The following is a 26,809-nucleotide window of genomic DNA, read 5'->3' as shown; positions in this document are numbered from 1 at the left end:
GTAAAATCTATAAATCTTATACACTGTAATTTCACCACTGTGTTAATAGTTATGTTAAACCTTAATTCTAAAATGTTCTTGTATAAATTCAATGGACTATTCTGCAATTGAAATGGAATTATTATATATAAACTGACCAGAATAACCAACTACAGTGTTATTTATACTAGGAAAATAGTGTACATATCAACATTTGATAAACCAGGAATATACATACTTATACTAGTGATACTTACCATCAGAATCAGTGCTGTTTAGTGCAATTGGAGGTATGACAGATACTTTACATTGGCCAAGTGGACATATAGGATGATATAAATCTTTACAGGCAGTGTGTACCTAGTAGCAAAGAAACAAGCCTTCAGGAATCAGTAAACACACATTCATGCTTTGTTATGGAACAAACTATGTCTAAGGAACTGAAAAATGAAGATTAAGTGCATCTTCAAATGTCCAGGAATTCACAAATTATTTTAATGGCACAGTGTTTATACTTCTAAGGAATGGACTAATCATTTTAGAGATGGGAATTTGATTTGGTTTGTGCAGTCTGTTTTCATGGGTGACTCAGGCAGGTAGTATGTAGTCAGTAAATGCCTGGTGAGAGCAAGGAGAGAGGGAAGAGATAGAGGAAGGAGGACAGAGGAAGGAAGAAGGGGAGGGAGGAAGGGAGGGAAGAAGGGATGCAGAAGGGAAGCAAACCGGTATGCGTCCAGCGTAACTGTCCATAGGAAAAACTGACGACACTGACTGTACAAAATTCTTACAGAATATAATGAAAATAAATACAGTCTGCAAGGTGTCTGCAGGGATCCTGCAACTGTCTATTCACACCTTTTTCACAACACCGTCATGCTAGTACAGTTATAAGGACATCTGTGCCTACTGTCTCAGCTAGACTGCCCGCTCAGTAAACAAAAAAGAAAGGTCTTATTATCGCCCACTCATCTTGAGGAGTGATCCACATCACCAGCACTCAGCGATGTCTTAACTCCGTAGGGAAAAAAGTTTCAAGGTCACTCGAGCGGGGCAAACATATAATGTACGACGTAGGCAATTTAGAATAATTTATGTATCTACCTAGACAGCCTTTAAATGCTTCATCAGTAAAAGCAGGCACTTCATAAAGCACTTATTTAATGTGGTTTTATTTCATTAATCCTTTTAGAAAACTGGCATATCCATTAAATATATTTATCAAAACTTTTGAGAAAATAATTGAAATTTAACAGTGATTCTTGTTCTGCTGATGACCTGATTTGGGACAGTTTCCTATCATGATTTATAATAATTAATCCATCAGGATTTTAGAAAAAATGAGATTGCACAGGTTTAAAAGAAAAAAGTTTGAGAGTCATGAAACCGAAAAATATTTATAACAGTGTTAAATGAAAAAAGCAGACATAAAATTGTATCTTGACTATTTTTACAAAAAAGGTAAAACTATGTCCAAAACCTGGACAACAGCTGGAAAACTTAGGCGCTGATTCATGAAGGTTGTGTAAATACGGCTTGGTTTGGTTTTGAACCAAGTGACTACGTTTAGACACTAGGTATTCTGCTGTTAGAAACTCATAGTCTAAAGGCAAAATAATATCATAACAGATAAATGATACTGTATATGATGTACAAGATTAGGAGGGATAGAAAAGGTGGCAACAGAGGATGAGATGCCTGGACAGCATCACCGACTCAGACATGACTGAGCGACTGAATAACAGCAAGCTTTCCTTTTTGGTTACTGTAAGTACCTCCTATGTCTGCAGGATAAATTAGGAGTTTGGGATTAACGTACACACACTACTGTATATCAAATAGATAACCAACAAGAACCTACTGTACACTACAGGGAACTCTACTCAGTATTTTGTATAGCTATAAGAGAAAAGAATCTGGAAATGAATATATATATATACCCGTATATTTACTTATGTATAACTGAATCACTGTGCAGTACACCTGAAACTAACACGCCACTGTAAATCAAGCATACTTCAATTAAAAAAAAAAAAAAACAGCTGACTAAAGATGAGAGCTATATACTGCAGGCAAAGACAACTTTTATAAGATCTTTCTAAAATGAATCATCACACAGATGATCTCCTTTCTTTTCAAAAAGTTATGAAAAGAACAGCTGCAGTTTCAGGAGAGAAACAGACTTCAGTAAATGCAGACTAATAAAAGCAGCGGCAGAGACATACGTCAGCAGTTACCGCCCCCAAGAGAAATCTTAGGTGGGACGGAATCTTGACTTAAAATCTGGTTTGAATGGCACAAGAGTGTTTTCAGGGCTAGGGTTGCACAAAAGCTCCAAGAAGAGCGAGATTATCCTATATAGTCTGTATATTATATTAAATGGGATTAAAAACATAAAAAGTAACACCTATGGCAATAAAAGAGGCACCTGATGAAGGAAAACAAAATCATGGTGATCAGGAGAATTATGTTTGATTCAAAGACGAAAAAGAAACACAAGATAACCTATCAGTCCTGACTAAAAAGTCATAGGGCTTATTTCTCCTCCATGGCTCATGGAATCAACTTCATGGATTGCAAAATCAAGACCATCATATGCAGACCTTTTGCATTCACTGATCTTCAAATCAGCAGCATTTTAAAAATTTTTATTAACACTATTTTTTGTTTTAATTTTAATTTTTTGGCCACATCATGAAAAGATTTTAGTTCCTGGACCAGGGATTGAACTCACACCTCTGCAGTGAAAGTACAGACTCTTAACCACTGAACCACCACAGAAGTCCCTTCAGCATACTTACTGAGAGCAATGGTTTCCCATCTTTTTTGTTGGGGAGAGGGGGTGACTTCCAAGACTCAAAACATGACCAAACAACTCAGCCTCAATGCAAGGCAACCAACACCCTAATCGGACAGCATCGCCCAGTGCTCAAGTGGGCACACACTGCCTCCTCGCCCTGCTGTCTGAGGGCCGTGAGGTCACCCTGAGGTCCTGCTCGGACCACACTCCTGCAGCATGGAGGCCCAGTCCTCACGCAGTCTGTCAGAGGCTAGACCATTCCTTGCCGCAGGCTCCATGCTATGCTGTATCTGCTTCCCACCACTTGTTTGCATGTGCAAAGAAGATTTTAAATATTTACTCATTTCTAAAACATAAATGCATACAATTTAAATTGTATCAGTGCATGGTCTACTGAATTCGGCTTCTTTCTGTCAAGAGAACATGCCCAGGGTTGTAGCAAACTCACACCTTGCTTGTCAGTCAAAATCTGGTGGCTTTCTGTCAGCAACAGGTGTTAAAATGGGCTGAAAATAGCAAACCACTAGATGCGGCTAAAGCTTGATGAAAAACAGTAAGACCGCGAGAAAGAGGTCTTCAAATAAAAGAAATATATAACAAGAACAGGTGTCACAAACAGGAAACGTGCATAAGTAACCAGAGTGGAAGGAATACACTTTGAAAAAGGTGCACCTTAAAATGCGCTTCCCTGGTACCTCAGCTGGTAAAGAAATGCAGGAGAACGCCTGCAATGCAAGAGACCACCTTCAACGTAGGGGACGTGGGTTCCATCCCTGGGTCAGGAGGATCTCCTGGAGGAGGAAATGGCAACCCACTCCAGTATTCTTGCCTGGGAAATCACACGGACAGAGGAGCCTGGCGGGCTACAGTCCACGGGGTCACAAGAGTCAGACACGATTAAGCGACTAAACCACCACCACCAAAACGGGTTCACGTACTATCGGCTGTGCTCCGCCATAAATTCTCAGCTTTGTCTCTAAATCTCATAGATGAAAAGATACAGGAAGAAACATTTCTTTTAATGGAGAACATTTATAAAACTCTCACCATCGTTCTACACCAAAGGCATCTCCAGTCTTGAAGACGGAGAACACTGCCACACGTTTTGTCGCAGACAGCACACTTGGCGCTCACGGGCAAGTTACCCTCGAGCCACTGGTGAGGCATGGCCACCTACACAGCAGGAAGAAAGGGCAGTCAAGTTAAAGACCATGGCGGACATCATTCTTAGCCCAGGGAAGAGACACAATGATTTCTTACTCCATGGATCAGCAACATGAATCACTCCTGGCATGCACTCATTTCCCCCACTTTTAATGAGCATCTATTATGCCCAAGCACTATAGGGATACAAAAATAAAACTAAACCCCTACCCTGCAGGATGTGTACTCTCGCTGAGCACAGAGAGGGATTATCATAAAGTGACCAGGAAGGGGTATCAGAGATTTGCATGCAAAGGAGATGAGGTTTTGAAGGTGGGGGGAGCAGGCCCCAAAGTCTGAGGGGTGAGTGTCTGAGTATACAGCTGAGCTGAGCCTTACAGAGTACTTCAGTCAGCCAGATAGGGGTCTACAACATCAGCCCAGGCCGACAACCCCTCCTAAGCCCTTACACAGTCCTCTTAAAATTTAAGAGCTGAAAGAAGATATGGAGGATTGAATTGAAAATAAAAAGTCACGATCTACCCAAACTCTCCATCTAATCCTAATAATCAACACTTCCTCTTAACTTCCTGTTGTAACTACTTAGATGGCTCCCACCTAATTTCCACGGGAGCAGAGGACGAAGGAGTGGGGGTGCCCGGGAGAGAGGGGAGGGGAAGGGAGCCTACCCCATCCTCGTTCTCGATGATGTCCTTCCCGACGGAGGCCAGGGTCGTCCACTTGCAGTTGTTCGTTGCCCTCACTGCACAGCGTTTGTGAGCCTTGAACTTGCACACTAAAAAGAAGCCAGCCATTGCTAAGTGAGTATGTACTTGTGGACCAACGAGGAAAGGAAATCACAGCATGAAAGTTCAAAGGGCTGGGGAGGGTGAGTAGAACAAAGATAATATTTTTAAAAGTTTCGATTACTCTTCAATAATAGTCAATATTCTAAAAAGCAAATATGATTATGTGCTTATGAAGCATTCTGATCAAGCTACAGATTGCTACTTAAAGAGATTTCACTTACTCCTAAAAGAAGAAAGGACATAAATACTAAAAGAATTAATTCTTGAGAAAGGAGACCACACACACACACACACACACACACACACACACACACACACACACACACACAAAGATAAAATTCAGTAACACAGGAGTTCTGGTAACATCCAATTTCTAAGCCTGGGCGTTGATTACATAAAAGCATTTAGTTTGTGAAAATTCAACAAACTGCATACCCTTCTAATGCTTTCTTTTTTCTGTTCGTATATTACACTTAAATAAAAAGTTTGAAAATATCAGAGAGATAAAGAACAAGATAATTCAGGGGAATTTGAAAGTCCAAGTACGTCAAGAAAATATCCAGACATCATGGGAAATACATTGACAAGGGTCACAAAGATGGCACTGTCTTTTAAAAGTGTCCTGTTGGGACTTCCCTGATGGTCCAGTGGCCAAGACTCGGTGCTCCCAATGCAGGGTCCCCAGGTTCGATCCCGGATTAAGGAACTAGATCCCCCCATGTCACAACTAAGACCCGGGACAGCCAAATAAACATTTTTTAAAAAGTATCTTGTTGGAAGTGAGTAAGTAAAAAAAGAGAAAAACAAACATTGTATACTGACACAAATATTTGGAATCTAGAAAGATGGTACTGATGAACTAATCACAGACACAGAGAAGAGACGTATGTACTCAGGGCAGGAAGGGCAGTGGGTAAGGAAGGAGAGGGTGGGGCACATGAAGACAGTAATATGGAAACACGCGTTACCATGTGTAAAAGAGATGGCCATTGGGAACTTGCCCTATGACTCAGCGAACTCAAACCAGAACTCTGTAACAGCTGAGAGGGGTGGGAGGGGGAGGGAGGCGGGAGGAGGTTCGAGGGAGGTGACTTAGGTAAATCTTTTCTGAAGGAGATCAGCCCTGGGATTTCTTTGGAAGGAATGATGCTAAAGCTGAAACTCCAGTACTTTGGCCACCTCATGCGAAGAGTTGACTCATTGGAAAAGACTCTGACGCTGGGAGGGATTGGGGGCAGGAGGAGAAGGGGACGACAGAGGATGAGATGGCTGGATGGCATCATGGACTCAATGGACGTGAGTCTGAGTGAACTCCAGGAGATGGTGATGGACAGGCAGGCCTGGCGTGCTGCGATTCATGGGGTCGCAAAGAGTCGGACACAACTGAGCGATTGAACTGAACTGAACTGAACTCATGGCTGATTCATGCTGATGTTTGGCAGAAACCAACGTTAACACTGTAAAGCAACTGTGTGTATGTCAGTCGCTCAGTCGTGTGCAACTCTTTGCGACCCCGTGGACTGTAGCCCGCCAGGCTCCTCTGTCCATGGGATTCTCCAGCAAAGAATACTGGAGTGGGGTGCCAGGCCCTCCTCCAGGGGATCTTCCCGTCCCAGGGATTGAACCTTGTCTCCTGCATCATAGACAAATTCTTTACCATTTGAGCTACAGGGAAGTCCTAGGGATATATCCTTCGATTAAAAACAAATAATGTTTTTTAAAAAAAGATTTAAAAAGTATCCTGTTGAGATGACTACATGATAATGCAGAAGAAGGGAATGATGAAGTCACACCCCCACTACATGCATCACTAAAGCTCCGCAGCCGTATCATCAGAAAGATACCTACAAAAGAGAAATATGAGGAAACAGCAAGACAGAAGCAGCACGTACATGAAAAAAAAAACACCACAGGTTACTTGAAAAATCAAACCTTGCTTATGGAAATCAGAACTTGACTACTACGCTTATCCATCCCTGTAAGGACACACTTGTTTGGTTGTTCAGTCCTGTCTGATTCTTTGCGACCCCGTGGACTGTAGCCCACCAGGCTCCTCTGTCCATGGGATTCTCCAGGCAAGAATACTGGAGTGGGTTGCCATGTCTTCCTCCAGAGGATCTTCCCGACCCAGGGATCGAACCCATGTCTCCTGCACTGCAGGTGTATTCCTTACACTGAGCCACCAGGGAAGCCCACCAAGGACACGCATTAACACACATTTAGCCAATCGCTAATGAATATTGACATTATAACGAGTTTCTGACTTTTCAGAGAAATATTTAAAAGCAGAGATCATTTTGGTAGAAACATAATAAGTAAGGTACCTGTTGCAAATTCAAAATGAAAAAGTGGCTCCTTTTCGTGTGGTTTTTGAATTTCTACCAGTAAACCATTAACAAATTTGAAATAACAGGTTATGAGCCCTTCTCTTTAAATTGTCTTAATTTAATATAACATGAAAACAAACAAGTCAAGTAAGATAAATAAGATGCCTATATAGCCAAATGTTCAGAATGCTTCAGGTATCATAAATAGCCAGCATATAAATGGCCACTTAAATCAAGCCGTTTTTCCTTAAAAACAATATGAGTACACAGATACTGGCAATGTTTCATTTACCTGCTCTTTTGTGTACACTGACAAATTCTTTCCTGGAAATCATAATATTTTGCTGTAAATGACTTTGTGACTCAAGCAACAGACCTCATATAGAAAACAAATTTTCCACTTAACTTTATTGCTGAGAAACAGTAATGTAAAGAAACAGCATCGCAGGAAGTAAGTTTTGTTTGAAAAGTTACTTCAGCATGATATCTGCTCCTGTTTGCTATAAGGCAAGTGACTTTTACATTAGTTAGTATTTTTAAATTATTTAAATGGCTCAATCTGTTATTTTATTTCTCAAAAGAATGGGTCTAGTTTTAGTTTTAAAACAGCAAGCTGTTTTCTAAGTACAAATAAGTGTTGATAGTCAATAACTTTTCTAAGAGACAAAGAAGGAAGTAATAAAAGGAGGGCAACAGGGTCTAATTTCATGGCTTTTTGAAGATTTTGCCATTAAAAATTAAATAGTTCATGAAAAATAAAAATCACTTCTGTAATAATAAAGTTCTTCATGCAATGAGTGTTGAGAATCACAAAGGTGTTTAATATAATATACAATGATTAAAATAAAACAAATAAATGATATTATGGTCACTATGGAATGGACATGAGGAACAGGCACCTGAATTTGGTAGGTGACAATTTCCTCCAAACAAGTGATTCTGAAATAAAGCATTTTTTCCTGACCTGTAACAGCCATTATTTTACACCACAGAACTTAAAAAACATACTGGCTTGTAATAAAATTATGATTCTTCATTGCAATATAGTCTTCAACAAGTTTTAAGTGTTCAACCGTGGTTAAGACAAAAATTCATAAATACCTGTGTAGAGATATTTTAAGCTATTGATTGAAAAGAACTACCATCTAACTTTTTATTCTTAGAATGCTGTTTAAATACCAGTGAATCACAATTATGCTCTGAAATTATAATTACCATTCTCAATTGATTTGGGGAATTATCTGTGAAACGTATTTTCTGCCTTCTGTTTTTCATTCATATATTTTATATATGCAAGGCCTTAAAATGATAATTCAGTTATTGTTCAACACAAGCCTAGAAGACAAATCAACAGACTCCTTTTACTGTGAAAAGGGGGCAGAAAGACTAAGAAAATAGTTTTGGCGTTGCACCTTGGAAGCTGGACTCTATTATAATGCATTATTCATTGTCATTATTGAATGAATTTTTCCTGTATTTGCACCTCTGTTATGACTTTAAAAATTTTTTGTGTTGTAAGCCTTCAGGTTTGCTAAACAAGCAGTTTATGCAGATTTCAAGGGGATTTCTAAAGTTTAACTTTGTTTACAATAAACATATCCTAAATAACTACAGTCTCACAGAATAAAAAGGCTTCCCTGGTGGTTCATTGTAGAGAATCCCCCTGAAAATGCAGGAGATGTGGGTTTGATCCTTGGATCAGGAAGATCCCCTGGAGAAGGGAATGGCTACCCACTCCAGTATTCTTGCCTGGGAAATCCCATGGACAGAGGAGCCTGATGGGCTACAGTCCATGGGGTCACAAAAGAGTCAAACATGACTTAGCAACTAAACAATAAAACAACACAAAATAAAAGGCAACCTTTTTGGGTATTCATAAAACCTTTGGGATTTCTAAAATCTGCTACAGTTCTAAATATACTAATGGCAAGATTTAAAATTTTTATCAACAAAAAAAAATTGAATACTAACATATATTCCTCTAAAAGATAATTTAAAAATGCTATAATTGAGATTTTAAAAATCAGAAACTTAATTATCAATAGAATAATGTAACACGTTTTTTTAAAGACTTGGAAGCTTTTTATCCTCACCAGCTAATGTAATTTTCACTTTTCTTTTAAAATGCTTAGAAAAATATTCAGTCATCCCACTGTTAAGTTCAACTTCTTTACAATTAAATATATTTAATAATGCATACCTCACAGATCAGTTCTAACAGTATCTAAGATGCTATTAGATTAGTTTTTTTTTTTTTTTTTAGCAGTTTGAGGAATAACAGACTATAAGGTAACTATAGGGGGGCTTCCCTTATAGCTCAGTTGGTAAAGAATCTGCCTGCAATGCAGGAGACCTGGGTTCAGTTCCTGGGTTGGGAAGATTCTCTGGAGAAGGAAATGGCAACCCACTCCAGTATTCTTGCCTGGAGAATCCCATGGACAGAGGAGGCTGACAGGCTATAGTCCATGGGGTCACAAGAGTCAGACATGACTTAGCGACTAAACCACCACCAAGGTAATTGTACAAAGACCTTCAGAATAACTCCATACAATCACTAAAGTCAGAAAGACTAATTATGTCTTTGTTTTCAATCATTTGTTAAATCTAAAAAAAAATGTTTATGTCTCCTCCAACTCGTTTTCATGAATTTTAATGCATCAGGCCATGATACAATCTGTAATTGTTTGCTTGATGAATTTCTTATACAACTCACCTACAAATGTCTACAATTTATCTGACTGGAAAAATAGCATCATATTATGCATTCTCTTCTTTCACTTTTATAGCATCCTGTGAGATATGAATGCCTATTATCCCCGTTCTAGAGAGGAGGAAGCAAAAGTCTAAAAGGGTCAAACTAGTCCTGGTCATAGTTTGTAGTGTTGAAACTGGAATCTGAACCCACAGAGTTTAACTACAGAACTTCATTCTTACGCACTAAGCTGTGTCATGTTCAATAGCTGAAATACTGATGTATCTTGGATTTTATAATTCAAAATGAGTTAAAACTGTGACTCTGTTTCTAATCTATTATTTAATTGTAATAGTTATATTACAAAATTACCTAAGAATTTTTTGTATTAAGAGAGAAAAGCTAATAATAGTATTATATGTGGTTTAAAAAGAGGTACACAGTGATGGAACCACTGAGCTACTAAATAAATCAAAAGAAGGTATGAGTTTTCTCCTGGTGACGGTAAGTGGTTACTTCGCTTAAATTTAAAAATAACCCACAAATCCTGTGATGAGAACAGCAGCATAGACCTTTTTTTTAGAAAACTTTAAAGAAATTTAAAAGGATGTGTGTGCATGTTAGTTGCTCATTCACGTCCGACTCTTTGCAACCACTGGACTGTAGGCAGCCAACTCCTCTGTCCGTGGGATTCTCCAGGCAAGAATACTGGAGTGGGTTGCCATTCCCTTCTCCAGAGGGTCTTCCTGATCCAGGGATCAAACCCAAGTCTCCTGCATTGCAGGCAAGATTCTTTAGCATCTGAGGCACCAGGGAAGCCCCAGTTACATTAAACACAAATGAAATAAAACATTTAAAATGATGTAGTATAAGTAACCATCAGAAATTCTGCCAAAAGGGTGTATACTGTCCACCAGAAAGTTCTGTCCTCTATAACCAAACAGAACAGAAAAACAATGCTGGAAAATGAGAAGGATATGCACAGTCTACAGAGTTTTCTTTACCAGCAAATGCTAGTTCCCGAGGAGGGAAATGCCACATTTTTATTTATGTGTATATGCTCACTTGTTCAGTTGTGTGCTACTCTTTGAGGCTGTTTGGACAAGGGCCCACCGGGCTCCTCTGTCCATGGGATTTTTCAGGCAAGAATACTGGAGTGGGTTGACATTTCCTCCTTCAGATGATTGCATGTTATCTTTTCCTAAGCTGAACTATTTTTTAAGTCGTTCATATCTGGGCAGAGCTCCACTTGAAGCCACAGTTTAAGGACAACACTCTGGTCCCCTGAGAGGCTCCCACTGACTGCTTTCACCCAAGGGCAATGTCTTGCTGTGATGCTGTTTCTCTGCTCACAGAGGTGCCGGTGGCGGCGTGTTTACAGGAAGGACAGTGTTGGAGGAGGACACGCCCTGGATGCTACTGTACCTTCGCAGGACAGGCCGTGGGACGTGACTCCAGAAAGACTCTCTCGGCACACGTTACAGAAAGTGGGTCGGGCGTGGGAGCACGCGTACCAGTTATGCATCCCTGAGAAATGTTCCACGTTAAACTGGGCCACCTGGAAATGAGACGTCAGTTAGGTTTGCCAAACGAGAGAACGGGACTATATGCAGAAGGTACATAATGATGATCGAAATTTCAAATCCATTATTTTTAAAACTAAAACACTTTGCTTTAGCTAAAAAAAAAAAAAACTATATCAGGTTTAAACAGGTTTCTGAATGGATCTACGTATACCCCCCACAGAATACAGCTGTAGCATTATGGATCACATTTATTCTCTAAGAGCGCAAGAGGACAAGAGAGATGCTACTTTACCTCATAAGGTTCTCTGGTCTGTACAGACTTCAGCGAGCTGATCCAATCCTCCATCTCTTTCCTGTTCTCAGCGCACAGCATTAGTCTTCTAAATGGAGTGATTATCTGAAAGGGATAATTCAACCTAATGACTGCTAACAGGCAACAAAGAGAGGTTATTACAAGACCTAACATATTGCAAGGTGATTCTATTTCTAACCTTTGAGTCCTTACTTCCTTGATGAAGAAAGTATCACTCCCTATAATGTAAATGGATTCAGTTCTTGCTGTGGTACAGAATGTTTCTAGGAAAGACACATTCTGACAAATCTTTTCTGGTTTTTTATCTCATTGCTATTCACTTATCAGGCTTTTCAGCCCTTTACCCAAGTCTATGAACTCAAATGAGCAGAGTATTCTTATTTCATGGAATATATCTTGAAAATCAATTTAAAATATACTTCAAAATAATTCACAGTAAGCTTAGAATTAATACATTTTCTAATATGGAAATTTTTTAAATTAAAAAATCAAGGAATGTAATATTAAATGATTTCATAATGGCTTCATTACAGTTTCAAGACTATTCTAAGTAATGTAATGTAATATGATTTCTGTGATGAACTTTTCTTCCTATTGTGTAGAACTCCACTGTACTACTTTTTAGTGAGAGCAGGGAAGAGAAATTAGCATGCAAGTCCTTTAGTTGGCTTTAGGAGAAGAAAATAATTGTGACTTTCATCTTTTTTCTCTTGTTACTAAAGAAGGCAAATTCATTACACCAAGAATCTTAAAGCAAGAGGGATAAAAATTTCATGCTGTTACAGTACCAAAAGTAAGATTCTTCGAGGTAAGATTCTGAAATGGCTTGAAAGCAGCCACTATTTATGCGTGAATACAATACTCTGGCAGTAATCTTCAAGTTGCTACACCCTGAGCATTTATGGAAAGAAGGGACCATTTATTTATTTGTGAAAGAAAAACAAAATGTTACATTACTACCTGGAAACTAATTCCGAATAATAAATTATATACTTATTTATAGAGCAAACAAGAAATTTTCTCAGGTTAAAAGCCATTTGATTGAGTGATAATCTACATATTGCATTAGAGAGCAGATTTCCCAAGTTATGGAAAAGTAATAATTATATTAAAAACAAACATACAAACACGGAGCACTTCTCTAAAAGAGTAAACTGGCAAGCCTCAATCAGTACAGTTCATCTTAGGAAATAAGTCCTTTATTCAAAGCTACAGAGTTCAGCACAGTTGTAGCTACTCACCGGTCATTGCCTATTGCCTCCTCTCAACCGTCATTAGTTAAGGCTAACAATCCGTCCGCAGACCAAGGGGACTTTAGTTCACTGCACAGGCGCTCGTGCTTAAATACAGCTGGCCAGAAGTCACGTGGATGGGGAGCACGAACCACTCAGCACTGAGTTATTTGTTAATTGCACATGAAATTGAACAGAACCTCACTTTTCTTCTGTTTTCCACTATGCTCTCTGGATAAAGCTTATTAGCAATTGGTCACTCCTCTTCCTCAATAAATAGTTAATGCAAAGAGCAATGCCTCCCTCATTACTTATGAGCCAAATGGATGCTTTATTGCTTCAAAATGTTTTTCCAGGACAGCTCATCGAGTGCAGCAGAGAGGTACCATTAAATGATAAAACCCCTGGCTCCAGTGACTGGCACAACACTCCAGAAACATCTGCATGTCAATGGGACTGACTGAATAAATCTGGTATTTAAGTAAGTATCACCTCCTGTATGCTTTACTTAATTTTTCTGCTATATGATACGATGTCACTTTAAGGATTCCTTCTCTTTCATTATGGCCTTAGAGTGAGTGAGATACATATCATACAGGTAAATAAACCAGGCTTGCTATCTTATTCTTTCATTTTGTTTTTGTTGTTGTTGTTAATTTCTTAGTAAAGCAGGATGTCTGATGGTTTTAACTGTCTTTAATGGCTTTAAAAGCCATTGTGAATTCTATATAAGGACGGCAAAGAAAGATGGAAAAATAGCATCTAATTTTTCTTGCAGTTTTTGAAACTACATAAATGCCTCAATGCTGAAGGATTTCAGCAACATAAATCATGCGTGTACTTCATGCATTCACAAAGTAAAATGTTTACACTTTCAAATTCTCCTCTTTTTAAAAAAATGCATTTTAAAAGGGCAATAATAAGATAGTAAAGATCATAATATATTCTTAAAATATAAGATTTTTTTGAGCCATACAGAAATTATAATCAGGATTTACAAGCCTTGTGATTAAGAAATCTACTGATTATCAAGTTAAGATGTTGATCCAGAAAAAGGAACTCCTCCATAAATCATGAAATGCAGAGAGATCTCGTTTTGCGGCTGCAGGACCAAAAATACTCAGGGAGCAGCCCAGAACTGGCTGGGCTGAACAGCAGACAAGACTGGTTCACCAGGCCAACCTGTAACACCTCCCAGATTGCCCCTTTCCCCTGCAGGTCAATCGCTCATCCATCCGCCAAAGCACAAGTCTTCTCCCCACCTTTAACTTAACTTCCTCCTCATCAGCGAGAAGAGGAGGAAAAGAATGTGACGTGACAGTCACAGCTGCTAACTGAAGGGCTCTGGCTGCATCGTCACCAAACCCCATTAAACTACAGTGGTCCCTCATCTAAATCTTTATTAGGAAAATATCTGAGAAGCAGCAAACTCTGAGAATTACTGAGTTTTACTCTGAAAGCCTTTTTATTACAAGACAAGGGGGTAGGGTGGGCAGATGGAAGGACGGAAGAGGGGCCATTCCCAGGGAGGACTAAGTTTGTGGGTGCTCACTCAGTCTTGTCTGACTCTGCGACCCCATGGACTGCAGCCCACCAGGCTCCTCCCGTCCATGGGATTTCCCAGGCAAGAACACGGGTGTGGGTTGCCATTTCCCTCTCCAGGGGATCTTTCTGACCCGGGAATCGAACCTGTGTCTTCTGTTTTGGACGGCGGATTCTTTACCCACTAAGTCATCGGGGAAGCCCGACTGGGGGCCAAAGGTGGGATGTTTCTGGAAGTAGAGGACTTTTTCCCTTTATTGCGGGATTTGCACTTTACGTATTCTAAGGCATCCCCAGCTTCCCTGGTGGCTCACCAGTAAAGAACTCACCTGCCAATGAGGAGACATGGGTTCGATCCCTGGAGTACAAAGGAAAGACATCTAACACTACTATGTATAAGATACATAACCAACAAATACCTACTGTGCAGCACAGGGAACCCTTCTCAAAATTGTATGATAACCTACGTGTGAACAGAATATGAAAAAGAATGAATATATTTATATATATATAGAGAGAGAGAGAGAGAGAGAGATAACTGAATCACCTTGCTGTATACCTGAACTAACACAACACTGGAAAGCAACTGCTGCTGCTGCTGCTGCTAAGTTGCTTCAGTCGTGTCGAACTCTGTGCGACCCCAGAGATGGCAGCCCACCAGGCTCCCCCGTCCCTGGGATTCTCCAGGCAAGAACTGCAATCCAGTAAAATTTTTTAAAAAAGGAAAGATATCTAAATTAGTTTTCTAAGTGCTACCTCAAATAAAACACAAACACCATAGAAACAGAGATACTCTTTCACTTTGATGGTTATTGCCCTATAAGGGTTAATCCAACAACATGATTATGTTGTAAAAGGATCAATAATTTCTCAGTCCAGTAAAGCATGTAAATATAAAAAACACATATAAAACAATCTAGCATTAATATATAAAATTATATCAAAGAGCAACATTAAGTTAAGACTTTAAATACATGAACAGGGAAAAACAAATAACTGTATTGGTCATCTTTCAGTGAAAGAACTGTAGACAATTTAAATATTTTGTTTTGGTTTGCCTGTGGTTTCTAAAGCAAATATGTAGTATTTCAGTCATAAAAACATTCTTTAATTTTACTAACATTAGAACAGGAATTTAAAACTTTGCACCATTTTAAAGCAGGAGTTTTCAAACTTGGCTGTACTTTAAAATCACCTGGGAGACTTTAAAAAATTCCAATGTCAAGGCCACACTCCACACTGATGAACTCAGAACATAAGAGGGTGAGATCCAGCTACCAGTTGTAATTTTTTTAAGCTCCCAAGTGATTCCCAAGTACAGCCAAGTTTGAGAGGCAACATTCTAAAGATGCGTGCGTGCTCAGTCACTCAGTCTTTGCGACTCTTTGCGACTTCATGGACCGTAGCCCACCAGGCTCTTCTGTCCATGGGATTTCCCAGGCAAGAATATAGGAGTGGGTTGCCATTTCTAAAGATATTTTATTGTAAATTCCCAACTGGAAACCACGAATGTAACAACAGAGTGATTCAGTGTCTAAACCCTGAAGTCAGACTTAGAATGAACACCAACAGCATCCTTCCTTAGGTGTGTGGCTAGGAACGCCTCCTGGCTCTCTGCACCTCAGTTTCGCATCTACAAAGAGAGGCTGGAACAGCTCCTCACAGCTCTGCAGAGTGTGGTGTGGATTAGGGAGACAATCCAAGCAAAGCCCTCAGCACAGTGTCTGTTAGGAAGCCAGAGATGAGATGAGGTACATATTCACAGCTTTCTTCTATAATATACATATTTCTTGTGAAAGTATGCATGCATGTTAAGTCGCTTCAGTCATGTCAAACTCTTTGCGACCCCGTGGACTATAGCCTGCCGGGCTCCTCTGTCCATGGGATTCTGCAGGCAAGAATACAGGAGTGGGTTGCCATCCCCTTCTCCAGGAGATCTTCCCGAACCAAGAATCGAACTCTCATCTCGTATGTCTTCTCCATTAACAAGCAGGTTCTTTACCACTAGCACTGTGTAAGTGTGGTCATAGACAAAAGTAATAGGAACTTGGGTCAAAAATGGAGGCATTTTGCCAACAAAATAGTCACTGAGTAGGAAACCACCCAAATAGAGTTAGAGATAATGACCTATTCCTTAGAAGACATTAGGAAATATCAACAAACAAATCAGGAAACAATGGTCCCCTCCTTTAATTGCACTGTGTCTAACCTTACCCACAGCAGGATTATAATGGCGAAAGGCTTACCAAAGAGCATGAGATCCCAGTACAGCAGTGAGAGTTCAGAATGCTGGCTCTGGAAGGTATCATGTCTCAACTAAGATAGAAGGTTCCTACTGCAGGGATGGGGCAGGTGCAGAGGAGAGAGTGAGAGAAAATGTGTGTGTGTGTGTGAGAGAGAGAGAGAGAGAGCATGCGTGTGAGAGAGAGAAGGAATGAGGTTGAGGTGGTGGTGAATGTGCGTGTGTTAGTTGCTTAGTCATGTCCGACTCTTTGCAACCCCATAGACTGCAGCCCACCAGGCCCCTCTGTCCATGGGATTCTCCAAGCAAGAACACTGGAGTGGGTTGCCATTTCCTTCTCCAAAAGGAACTATAGAAAGAAAGAAAGTGAAGTCGCTCAGTCGTGTCTGACTCTTTGCAACCCCATGGACTGCAGCCCACCAGGCTCCTATCCATGGAATTTTCCAGGCAAGAGTACTGGAGTGGGTTGCCATTTCCTTCTCCAGTATATATGTGTGTGAGTGTGTGTATATACATACATATATACATATGTGTATATACATATATATACATACATACATATATACATATGTGTATATACATATATATACATACATACACATATATATACGTATAATACACATGTCAGGTGGTTATGTGTAAGATAGACTCTGTGTGTCTGTGAGAGTGTGTGGTGTGTTGCAGGGAAAAAAAACATAGAGGGTTCCTCCTTTTAATTAATATTTCTGATTCTGCAATGACGGAAATTCTGATTCTTCTCTGGTAACTTTAAGTGTCCAACAATTTTTTCTGTTAGAAAATTCTTATTTCTAATCTAAAGGTGTACTACATAGATATGTCTGCCCTCTGGCAAGTACTTACTGTTTTATCTTTAGTGATTAATCCTGAATTGCCTCGATTGAAATAAAAATTCGTATGCAGCGAGAGGCCCTTCTTGGAAAGCAGGACAAACAGAAAGTCTAGCTGCGCTATAACGATGTTTGTTGCCTGTATTTGTTATAACTTAGGGACTACACTTTGACTTTGTTAAAGCCGAACCAGGTATAGATATACGTCTTTCTTACACTCGGTTTGCTATACATGAAGTGGCCAAAAGCTCAGTCTTAATATTCCTCTTCCATCCTTCCTCATAAAATCTACACCCATCTCTTAAATTATGTATGTTCTCTTTTTTTCCACTGTCCTTTTATGGAATGAAATAATTCACTTTGACAATTTAAATGTGCCAAACTGCAACATAGCTAAGCATCCTACATGGGTATTTTGAGAGCAGAGATACTCCCATACTTCAGAGAGTAAACAGAGACCGCTACATCCAAAGGCACAGGTCTTTAATGATGTGTCCGTACTTGAATCAAGCCGAGAGTTTTTTCAAAACATGCTCCAAATCAGACTTGGTGAATCAAAATCTTATTGTGGGGGGCATGAATAATTTCAGATATTACTGTATATTGACAAAGCTATACAGGTAATTCTGGTGCACCTCCATTAATCAACCATGAAGGATAACAGAACCAGCCAATTTTCCCTTTAGTCAAGGAAGGATCTGGTCTAAATAATGTAAAGAAAATGATCTTAAGCTTTATGGCTCTTTATGGGAAAAGAGCCATACCCCTTTCCCCATACCCCTGTGCTCCCAAGTTTCCAGAGTTCTGCCCCTAGTAGTATTTCTCTGTGTGGGACCCATATGTAACATGGAGAAGGAAATGGCAACCCACTCCAGTATTCTTGCCTGGAGAATTCCATGGATAGAGGAGCCTGGCAGGCTACTGTCCATGGGCTTGCAAAGAGTCGGACACGACTGAGCAACAGTTACTCACTCGCTCATATGTAACAGCCTACCACCTTTAGCACCCCACGTGATACAACATTAGTTACCAAATGGTGATATCCGAGGTTTTTGTTTGGCCATTCTGTTGATCACTGAAGTGCTGTGTTGTGAAACAACAAGTTAATATCTATCATTTTAGACAGGTTCCTTGCTCATCACAATACAAGCAGCTTAAACCTGTTAGAGGTATTGAGCTTGCAAACCCTACATAAACTCTGGCGCCTTTGCCTTCTAAGGTCAGTGCTTCCCTCTTTTATCATAGTTGCTCAAGCCCCACTGGTTTTCTAAGATGACAAATACTGATCTAAAAAGTAATTTTTCTGAGGTGTTGATGGATGTGCTGCTGTGCTATGCTAAGTTGCTTTAGCTGTGTCCAACTTTGTGACGCTATGGACTGCAGCCTGCCAGGCTCCTCTGTCCATGGGGATTCTCCAGGCAAGAATACTAGAGTAGGTTGCCATGCTCTCCTCCAGGGGATCTTCCCAACCCAGGGACTGAACCCAGGTCTCTTGCATTGCAGGCAGATTCTGTACCATTTGAGCTACCAGGGAAACCCATGAATACTGGAGTGGGTAGCCTATCCTTCTCCAAGGGATCTTCCTGACCCAGGAATTGAACTGGGGTCTTCTGCATTGCAGGCAGATTCTTTACCAGCTGAGCTACTAGGGAAGCCCCCTACTTTCTATACGAGGGGTTTAAAAAGTGTTATAGCAAATTAAAAAAAAAAATTATCCCTTCACTGTAAAATACTTAACTAAGTAACTATGGTCAACTCAGATTCTCTTTCTCTTTCACAGCTTCTGCATACCCAGGTTTTGTTTGAGAAGAAAGATGGAAAAGAGGCAGAGTTAAAATCTGGCAACTAAATTTTGAGGGATGCCTACTAAAGAATCAGGGGTCAGTACAATGATGAGAAAGATTTGCTTTAAAGCGCTTCAGATAAAATAGACAGAAGAGAAGATAGATAAATCAAGTGTGGCAACATCTAGATGGCAGTAAGAGAGAGGCTGTGTGGATGTGGGGGTTCATCACAGTTACTCTGAGTCTGGATTAAAAAAAAATGTACTAAGCATTTGGGAACCCCAAGCAAAACTCTTTAAGGGAATGAGAAGGCAAGGGATGTGGGTGTCTTAAATCTCAGCTTGCAGGCCACACGCATCTGCACACAAGCGTCTGAGCCCCACTTCCCTCTCCCATGCTGCTGCTGCCTAGACGCTCAGTCACGTCTGACTCTGTGCGACCCCACGGGCCGCAGCCCGCCAGGCTCTTCTGTCCACGGGGATTCTCCAGGCAAGAATACTGGAGTGGGTTGCCATGCCTGCCTCCAGGGGAATCATCTCAACCCAGGGATCGAACTCGGGTCTCCTACACTGCAGGCAGATTCTTTACCACTGTGCCACCAGGAAAGCCCTCCTTCTCCCATACCAAACTCAAATTAGATGAGTAATGTGGTTCCCTTGCTCAACTGACCCAAAATGTCCACAGAATCTAATGAAGCAAGACTTCTGATTACTGATGGAGATGCGGTGGCATAAAATACGCTGCAGAGACCTGTGTAAATCCTACTCCCATATAATTGTTGAGCTTCAATGATTCTGCTTAAGATTAAGCCTGTAGATCACAAGACTTGATACAGGGAATCATAGCTTCATAACAATGTCATTTTCTATGCTAATTTGATTTGCCTTATAACCTACGGTTGAATTTTTTAAATTGCCTGGTACCTGTTCCCCTGAAAAAAGAACCACCGACTTCAATGCTATCAATACCAATATTCTCTCTACATATCTAGTATTTCCACAGGAGCTCACATTCTAAAAATCAAAGTTTCCCTTCACTTAAATTAAAAAATCTAAAATACTCGAAAATCAAAATTTTCTTGAAAAACAATAAAATATTAACACTACAAAATAGAGACTTGTAAGCTGCCAGAATCTAAATATTTTTCAAAGGAGCAATGAACTCAACATTACGTAATTCATATAATCTTAGAATCCATATAAAAACTGTAAAAGAAAGCAGTGCATTTAACATCTTTCTGGGAATGTCGTGTCTTTAAGGCTTTGCTTCAGGGCGATCGTTCTGTCACTTCCTAGAAGCATTCAGTTCACCAGAGAGTCAAAGAGGGGCCACAGTGAAGCTGTAAAGTCAGCACCTCTGAAGCTGTGCTTCCCTGACCTGCTATCCCTGGAAAACAAGACGTGGAGAAGGCTTCATGGAGGCTATTAAGGAAAGCTATAAGTGTTCTTTGTTGGGATGTCCTACCGTATCATTTACATACATAAATTAGTTGTATAATGAGAAACCACTGTTTCTTTGAAGACAAAGTTTGTATCCAAGTTAGTATTAACAGTCTCTTATAACTCTAATGACCTTTAATTACGAATGCTGTTGTTTAGTTATCAAGTCACATTCAATTCTTTGCGACCCCCTGGACCGTAGCCCGCCAGGCTCCTTTGTCCATGGGGTTTTTCCTGGCATGCATACTGGATCCAGCTGCCATTTCCTTCTCTAGGGAATCTTTCTGACCCAGGAATTGAACCCATGTCTCCTGCATCTCCTGCGTTGGCAGACAGGTTCTTTACCAGTGAGCCACCTGGGAAGTACAATTCTTAATGTCAGGCAGTCCCTCCTGTATTAGGTTCCTATTGCTGCTATAACAAAGGATTCCCATACAGCTGTGATAGGAGTTTGAAATCAAAGGTGTTGGAGGGCTACATTCCTTCTGGAGGCTGTAGGAAGAATCTGTTTCCTGTTTTGTTTCAGTTTCTAGAGGCTGCCTCCATTGCTTGGCTCATGGTGCCCCTTCCTTGTATCATATTGTTTCACCCATTTTCTTCTCTGATTCCTCTTGTCTTCCTCTTACAGGGACCCAGGTGATAACTGGGCCCACTCCAATGATCCAGGATAACCTCATCTCAGTATCCTTAACATAATCACAAATAGCAAGTCTCTTTTGCCATAGAAAGTGATGTTCATAGGTCACAGGAATTACGGTGTAAACATCTTCAGGGTTCATTATTCAGCTTCCCGCACCCACAAAATAAATATATAGTTATAACTTTTGATACTATAATAATGAACTGATAAATCAATGACACCCCTAGTATATTTTATTATATTCATAATTTTAACTAATATCCATGGATGTAGACAACTTCTTTTCAAAGGGATTAATAATTAAGTTCCTTAAAAATAGGAGGCTCTTCACATGGAAACTCTCCCCAGCGTTATGTGGCAGCCTGGATGGGAGGGGAATTCACAGGGTAATGGATACATGTGCATGTAAGGCTAAGTCCCTCCACTATTCACCTGAAGCTATCACAACACTGTTAACTGGCTCTACACCGATACAAAACAAAACGTTTTTTAAAAATAGGAGGCTCTTATGTTGATAAATGGGGTTTCCCTGGTGGCTCAGACCAGGTGTGATCCCCAGATTGGGAAGATCCCCTGGAAAAGGGAATGGTAACGCACTCCAGTATTCTTGCCTGGGAAAGAGAAGCCTGGAGGGCTATGGCCCATGGGGTCACAAACAGTCAGATCACACTTTCACTTCCATGTTAACAGACAGAATGATTACTCCTGCAGGATTTTACATTTTCAGAGTGCCTTATCTCATCCAATCATCCAGATATTTAGCTGGCCGACATGATAGGCAAAAATAAATTTAACTTGTTTAAAATCTCCGATTTAAACTTGTTAAATAGGAGAACCAGAGTGCACAGTTAGAATGTCCGGCTTCACATCACAACCTCTTTTTCTTGTTAAGCCAAACAAGCAGGGCCTGTTTCCAAGCTGCCGAGAGTGAAATCTCTCGTGCTATAAACTGAGATATCAACTCTAAGACAGCAACTGTTGACAAACAATTATGTCAACAGAAAACAAAAGGCTTAAGATGAAGAAAGTTTCAGGTTAGCAATAACAAAAAAAAATTTCCTATAAAAATTTTCAAACTAATTAAGCTATAACTTAATAATAGTACTTAAAATATACTTGGTTCACCAAAATTGATTTCTAAAAAATCTAAAAATCACTGATCATCATTTGAAGAGGAGACCAAAGTCAATTAATATTTACACTGCCAGTACAAAGCAAACCTATTTCACAACTACCAAAGGGAATTACAAGAATTCAGAACCGAAAGGCAGGCCACACCCATCAGCTGTGCACTTCTATATAGTTTGCTTAGTGTGTGCAGGTTCCCCATACGTCTAACACCCAAGTGTTTGAAAAACAGAGTTGAGTAACTTCCTGGGTTCACCTGGCTTCAAGGTGCCTGGGTTCACCTAGAACCAGACATCTTGGAATGGGAAGTCAAGCGGGCCTTAGGAAGTATCACTATGAACAAAGTTAGTGGAGGTGATGGAATTCCAGTTGAGCTATTTCAAATCCTGAAAGATGATGCTGTGAAAGTGCTGCACGCAATATGCCAGCAAATTTGGAAAACTCAGCAGTGGCCACAGGACTGGAAAAGGTCAGTTTAGTTTCCAATCCCAAAGAAAGGCAATGCCAAAGAATGCTCAAACTACCGCAAATTGCACTCATCTCACACTCTAGCAAAGTAATGTTCATAATCCTCTAAGTCAGGCTTCAACAGTACGTGAACCGTGAACTTCCAGATATTCAAGCTGAATTTGGAAAAGGCAGAGGAACCAAAGATCAAATTGCCAACATCTGTTGGATCATGGAAAAAGCAAGAGAGTTCCAGAAAAACATCTACTTCTGCTTTATTTACTATGCCAAAGCCTTTGACTGTGTAGATTACAACAAGCTGCGGAAAATTCTTAAAGACATGGGAATACCAGACCACCTAACCTGCCATCTGAAAAATTTGTATGTAGGTCAGAACTGGACATGGAATATCAGACGGGTTCCAAATTGGGAAAGGAGTATGTCAAGGCTGTATATTGTCACGCTGCTTATTTAACTTATATGTAGAGTACATCATGTGAAATGCCAGGCTGGATGAAGCACAAGATAGAATCAAGACTACCAGGAGAAATATTAATAACCTCAGATACGCAGATGACACCACCCTTATGGCAGAAAGAGAAGAAAAACTAAAGAGCATCTTGATGAAAGTAAAAGAGGAGAGTGAAAAAGCTGGCCTAAAACTCAACATTCAAAAAATGAAGACCATGGCATCCAGTCCAATCACTTCATGGCAAATAGATGGGGAAACAATGGAAACAGTGACAGACTTTATTTTGGGGAGCTCCAAAATCACGGCAGATGGTGACTGCAGCCATGCAATTAAAAGACACTTGCTCCTTGGAAGGAAAGCTATGACAAACCTAGATAGCATATTAAAAAGCAGTCTAGTCAAAGCTACATCCAGTAGTCATGTGTGGATGTGAAAGTTGGACTACAAAGAAAGATGAGCACCAAAGGATTGATGCTTTTGAACTGTGGTGTAGGACAAGACCCTTTAGAGTCCATCCTAAGGGAAATCAGTCCTGAATATTCACTGGAAGGACAGATGCTGAAGCTGAAACTCCGATACTCTGGCCACCTGATGTGAAGAATGGACTCATTGGAAAAGACCCTGATGCTGGGAAAGACTGAAGGCAGAAGGAGAAGGGAACGACAGAAGATGAGATGGTTGGATGGCATCACCGACTCGATGGACATGAGTTTGAGCAAGATCCAGGAGTGGGTGATGGACAGGGAAGCCTGGCGTGCTGCAGTCCATGGAGTCACAAAGAGTCAGACACAACTGAGCTATTGAACTGAACTGAACTGAACTTCCCTTAACTGATAACCTTATCTAAGGTCTCCACTTTCACTCTCTACCTTTATAGCACTTTTCTCCACTCAAAGAGAATAATATTTGACTGTTTCCTGACTCCACCCACTTCATATCTGTTGTACAAGTGTATTCTAAAAGTCAAACACACACACATACAACATAAATAAATAAAAAATAAAGATCGAAAGAGCAAGTGTAGCACAGAGCGTATTAGTGTCTTAAGCAATGGGCAAAGATAACGGATTAGATGAGCTATAACATTACAAGGAAAGTGCTAAAGGCTATCTATTGTGATCATTCAAAAACTTACCCTCTCTATTTGAATCCATCCATCAAATTACTCACTCAGTCACTAGAAAATATAATGAGTGTCCATTTTATGCCAAGCAATATTGAAGCCCTGGAAACAAAGACATGAAATACTCCATTCTCAAGGAGCTCATAGAATAATGAGGAACACGGAGAAGTAAACATGATTTCAGTACAGTCAGTTCCTGCCATCTTCTAGACCATGCGACCCGACTTCAAGATCCTTCAAGATCTGGACCCTTATCTATGCTCCCAGCACCCAGGGTGCAACTGAAATATAATGAAACTTTGGCAGCTAACCAAGACTGATACATCAGGGAGCCAATATTCAAGCATTTAAGGATGAAAATAGGATTTTTTTTTCACACCTAAAAAAGTGTAATAATTCCTTGAGTGAGTGAGTGAAAGTCGCTCAGTCGTGTCCAACTCTCTGTGACCCTGTAGACTACACAGTCCATGGAATTCTCCAGGCCAGAATACTGGAGTGGGTAGCCTTTCCCTTCTTCAGGGGATCTTCCCAACCCAGGGATCGGACCCAGGTCTCCCGCACTGCAGGCGGATTCTTTACCAGCTGAGCTATCAGGGAAGCCCTTACTATCATTTTATAATATAATTCCTTACTATAATTTTATAATCAGTCAATGGCCAAAATTTCCCCAGTTGTCCCATTAAGTGCCTTTTTTTTTCAAGTTAAGATTTTGAGTGCATTTCTATGGAGAGCGAGGGTTATTGCCAGTAAAGGGACACACAAACCACACAGGTGAAGAAAGGTCAAGGTGAGAACCAGTGCTGTAAGTAGTGTGATAGGCCAATCACAGGTGGAAGAACAAAGAGAAGCCAAAGGTAGTTATGAAAAGCTTTCAGCCATGCTCCGGAGTCTGGCTTTGATCCCCAGAGTGACAGAGCGCTACGAAAGGGCTGTAAGCAAGGAAGGGAGCAAGCACTTTATTTTAGAAAGAGAAGTCTGGCAGCAACGTAGCGGGTCAGCCGGGTGGGCAAGAGACAGGGGAGAAGACTCTTCTGAAACTGCAGGCAGGACAAGCCAGGGTCTGAGCTCAGCGTGGCAGTGGGCTGCTACGGAGAGGAGGAGTCCAGAACAGACAGCAGAGATGGTGAAGGGTTTAACAGCCTTCCAGAGGCAGCATTAATGGGACGTGGAGACCGGCTGTGAGAGTGATGAGCCAGCAGTTCAGATGACTCCGGCTTTCACACTTGGAATGAAAATCCGTTTAAAGTCCAAAATGCTGAGAATTACCGTTTACGGAGTAGTTGTAACAGGCCAGAACACATGCGTACTAAGATATATCTCATCATATATCATCTCATCTGTCGTACGGCGTATACCATGTGTGGGAGCTCAGTCATGTCCAGCTCTGTGTGACCCCATGGACTGTAGCCCACCAAGCGCTTCTGTCCCTGGGACTCTCCAGGCAAGAATACTTGAGTGAGTTACCATTTCCTCCTCGAGGGGATCTTCCTGACCCACGGATCGAACCCTCATCTCCTGTACTGGCAGGCAGATTCTTTCCCACTGTGGCACCCGGGACGGCCAGCATATATCATATTATATCACATATCATACTGTAGCAAATTTCATCCACAGAGCTCAAAAGGGAGCAAACCACCTTACATTTGAGGAACCTAAGACCCAAAGAGGTTTGTAACCTGCCCAAGGTCACGATGCACATGTAGGATTTGAAACTAAATTCGGTCTGCTTTCCTAGCCACCTCCTAGAGAATGAAGGAACATCAAACAATTCACTGGCATTATCCTAGAAGAAATGACAGAAAAGCCTGTACAAACTGCTACCTTTTTCTCCCCTTAAAAAATAATCAGGGATATTTCATTTATATCTCAGTCCTGTATATACTTGTACATTCTTTAAAGATGAGCACGGAAAGGTGCTGGTAAAATAATAATAATAACTTCATTTACTAATATAGACAGATCTCTGCAAACCAGATTATCTTTGGAGAACAAAACAGTGACAAGAACCAGGACATCCTAAAGGAAATCAACCCTAAATATTCATTGGAAGGACTGATGTTGAAGCTGAAACGCCAGTACTTTGGCCACCTGATTCAAAGAACCAACTCATTGGAAAAGACGCTGGTGGTGGGAAAGATTGAAGGTAAAAGGAGAAGGGGGTAGCGGAGGATGAGATGGTTGGACAGGTAAGATTTATGTCCACCAACTCAACGGACATGAATCTGAGCAAACGCCCGGAGACAGTGAGGGACAGGGGAGCCTGGCGCGCTGCAGTCCACGGGGTTGCAAAGAGTCGGACACAACACAGCAACCGAACAACAGCAAC

The 26,809-nt window shown here is 40.6% G+C and overlaps 1 protein-coding gene across 1 annotated transcript in view; it reads right to left on the bottom strand.

Annotated features, from left to right (window-relative positions):
• The window catches only part of DGKH (diacylglycerol kinase eta), a 200,385-nt gene that overhangs the window by 60,641 nt on the left and 112,935 nt on the right, over positions 1-26,809 (bottom strand). Inside the window, exons 5-9 of the mRNA XM_052650123.1 lie at positions 11,566-11,670; positions 11,173-11,305; positions 4,609-4,715; positions 3,824-3,949; positions 237-339 (exon numbers count right to left, since the gene is read on the bottom strand). Coding sequence (XP_052506083.1) covers positions 237-339; positions 3,824-3,949; positions 4,609-4,715; positions 11,173-11,305; positions 11,566-11,670 — 574 coding nt within the window. The remainder of the gene's footprint in view (positions 1-236; positions 340-3,823; positions 3,950-4,608; positions 4,716-11,172; positions 11,306-11,565; positions 11,671-26,809) is intronic.

The sequence above is a fragment of the Budorcas taxicolor genome, chromosome 12 (genome assembly GCF_023091745.1).
Source record: "Budorcas taxicolor isolate Tak-1 chromosome 12, Takin1.1, whole genome shotgun sequence".
Taxonomy (NCBI): Eukaryota; Metazoa; Chordata; class Mammalia; order Artiodactyla; family Bovidae; genus Budorcas; species Budorcas taxicolor.
The sequence above is the reverse complement of the archived record's forward strand: the minus strand, read 5'-3'. Positions and strand labels throughout refer to the sequence as shown.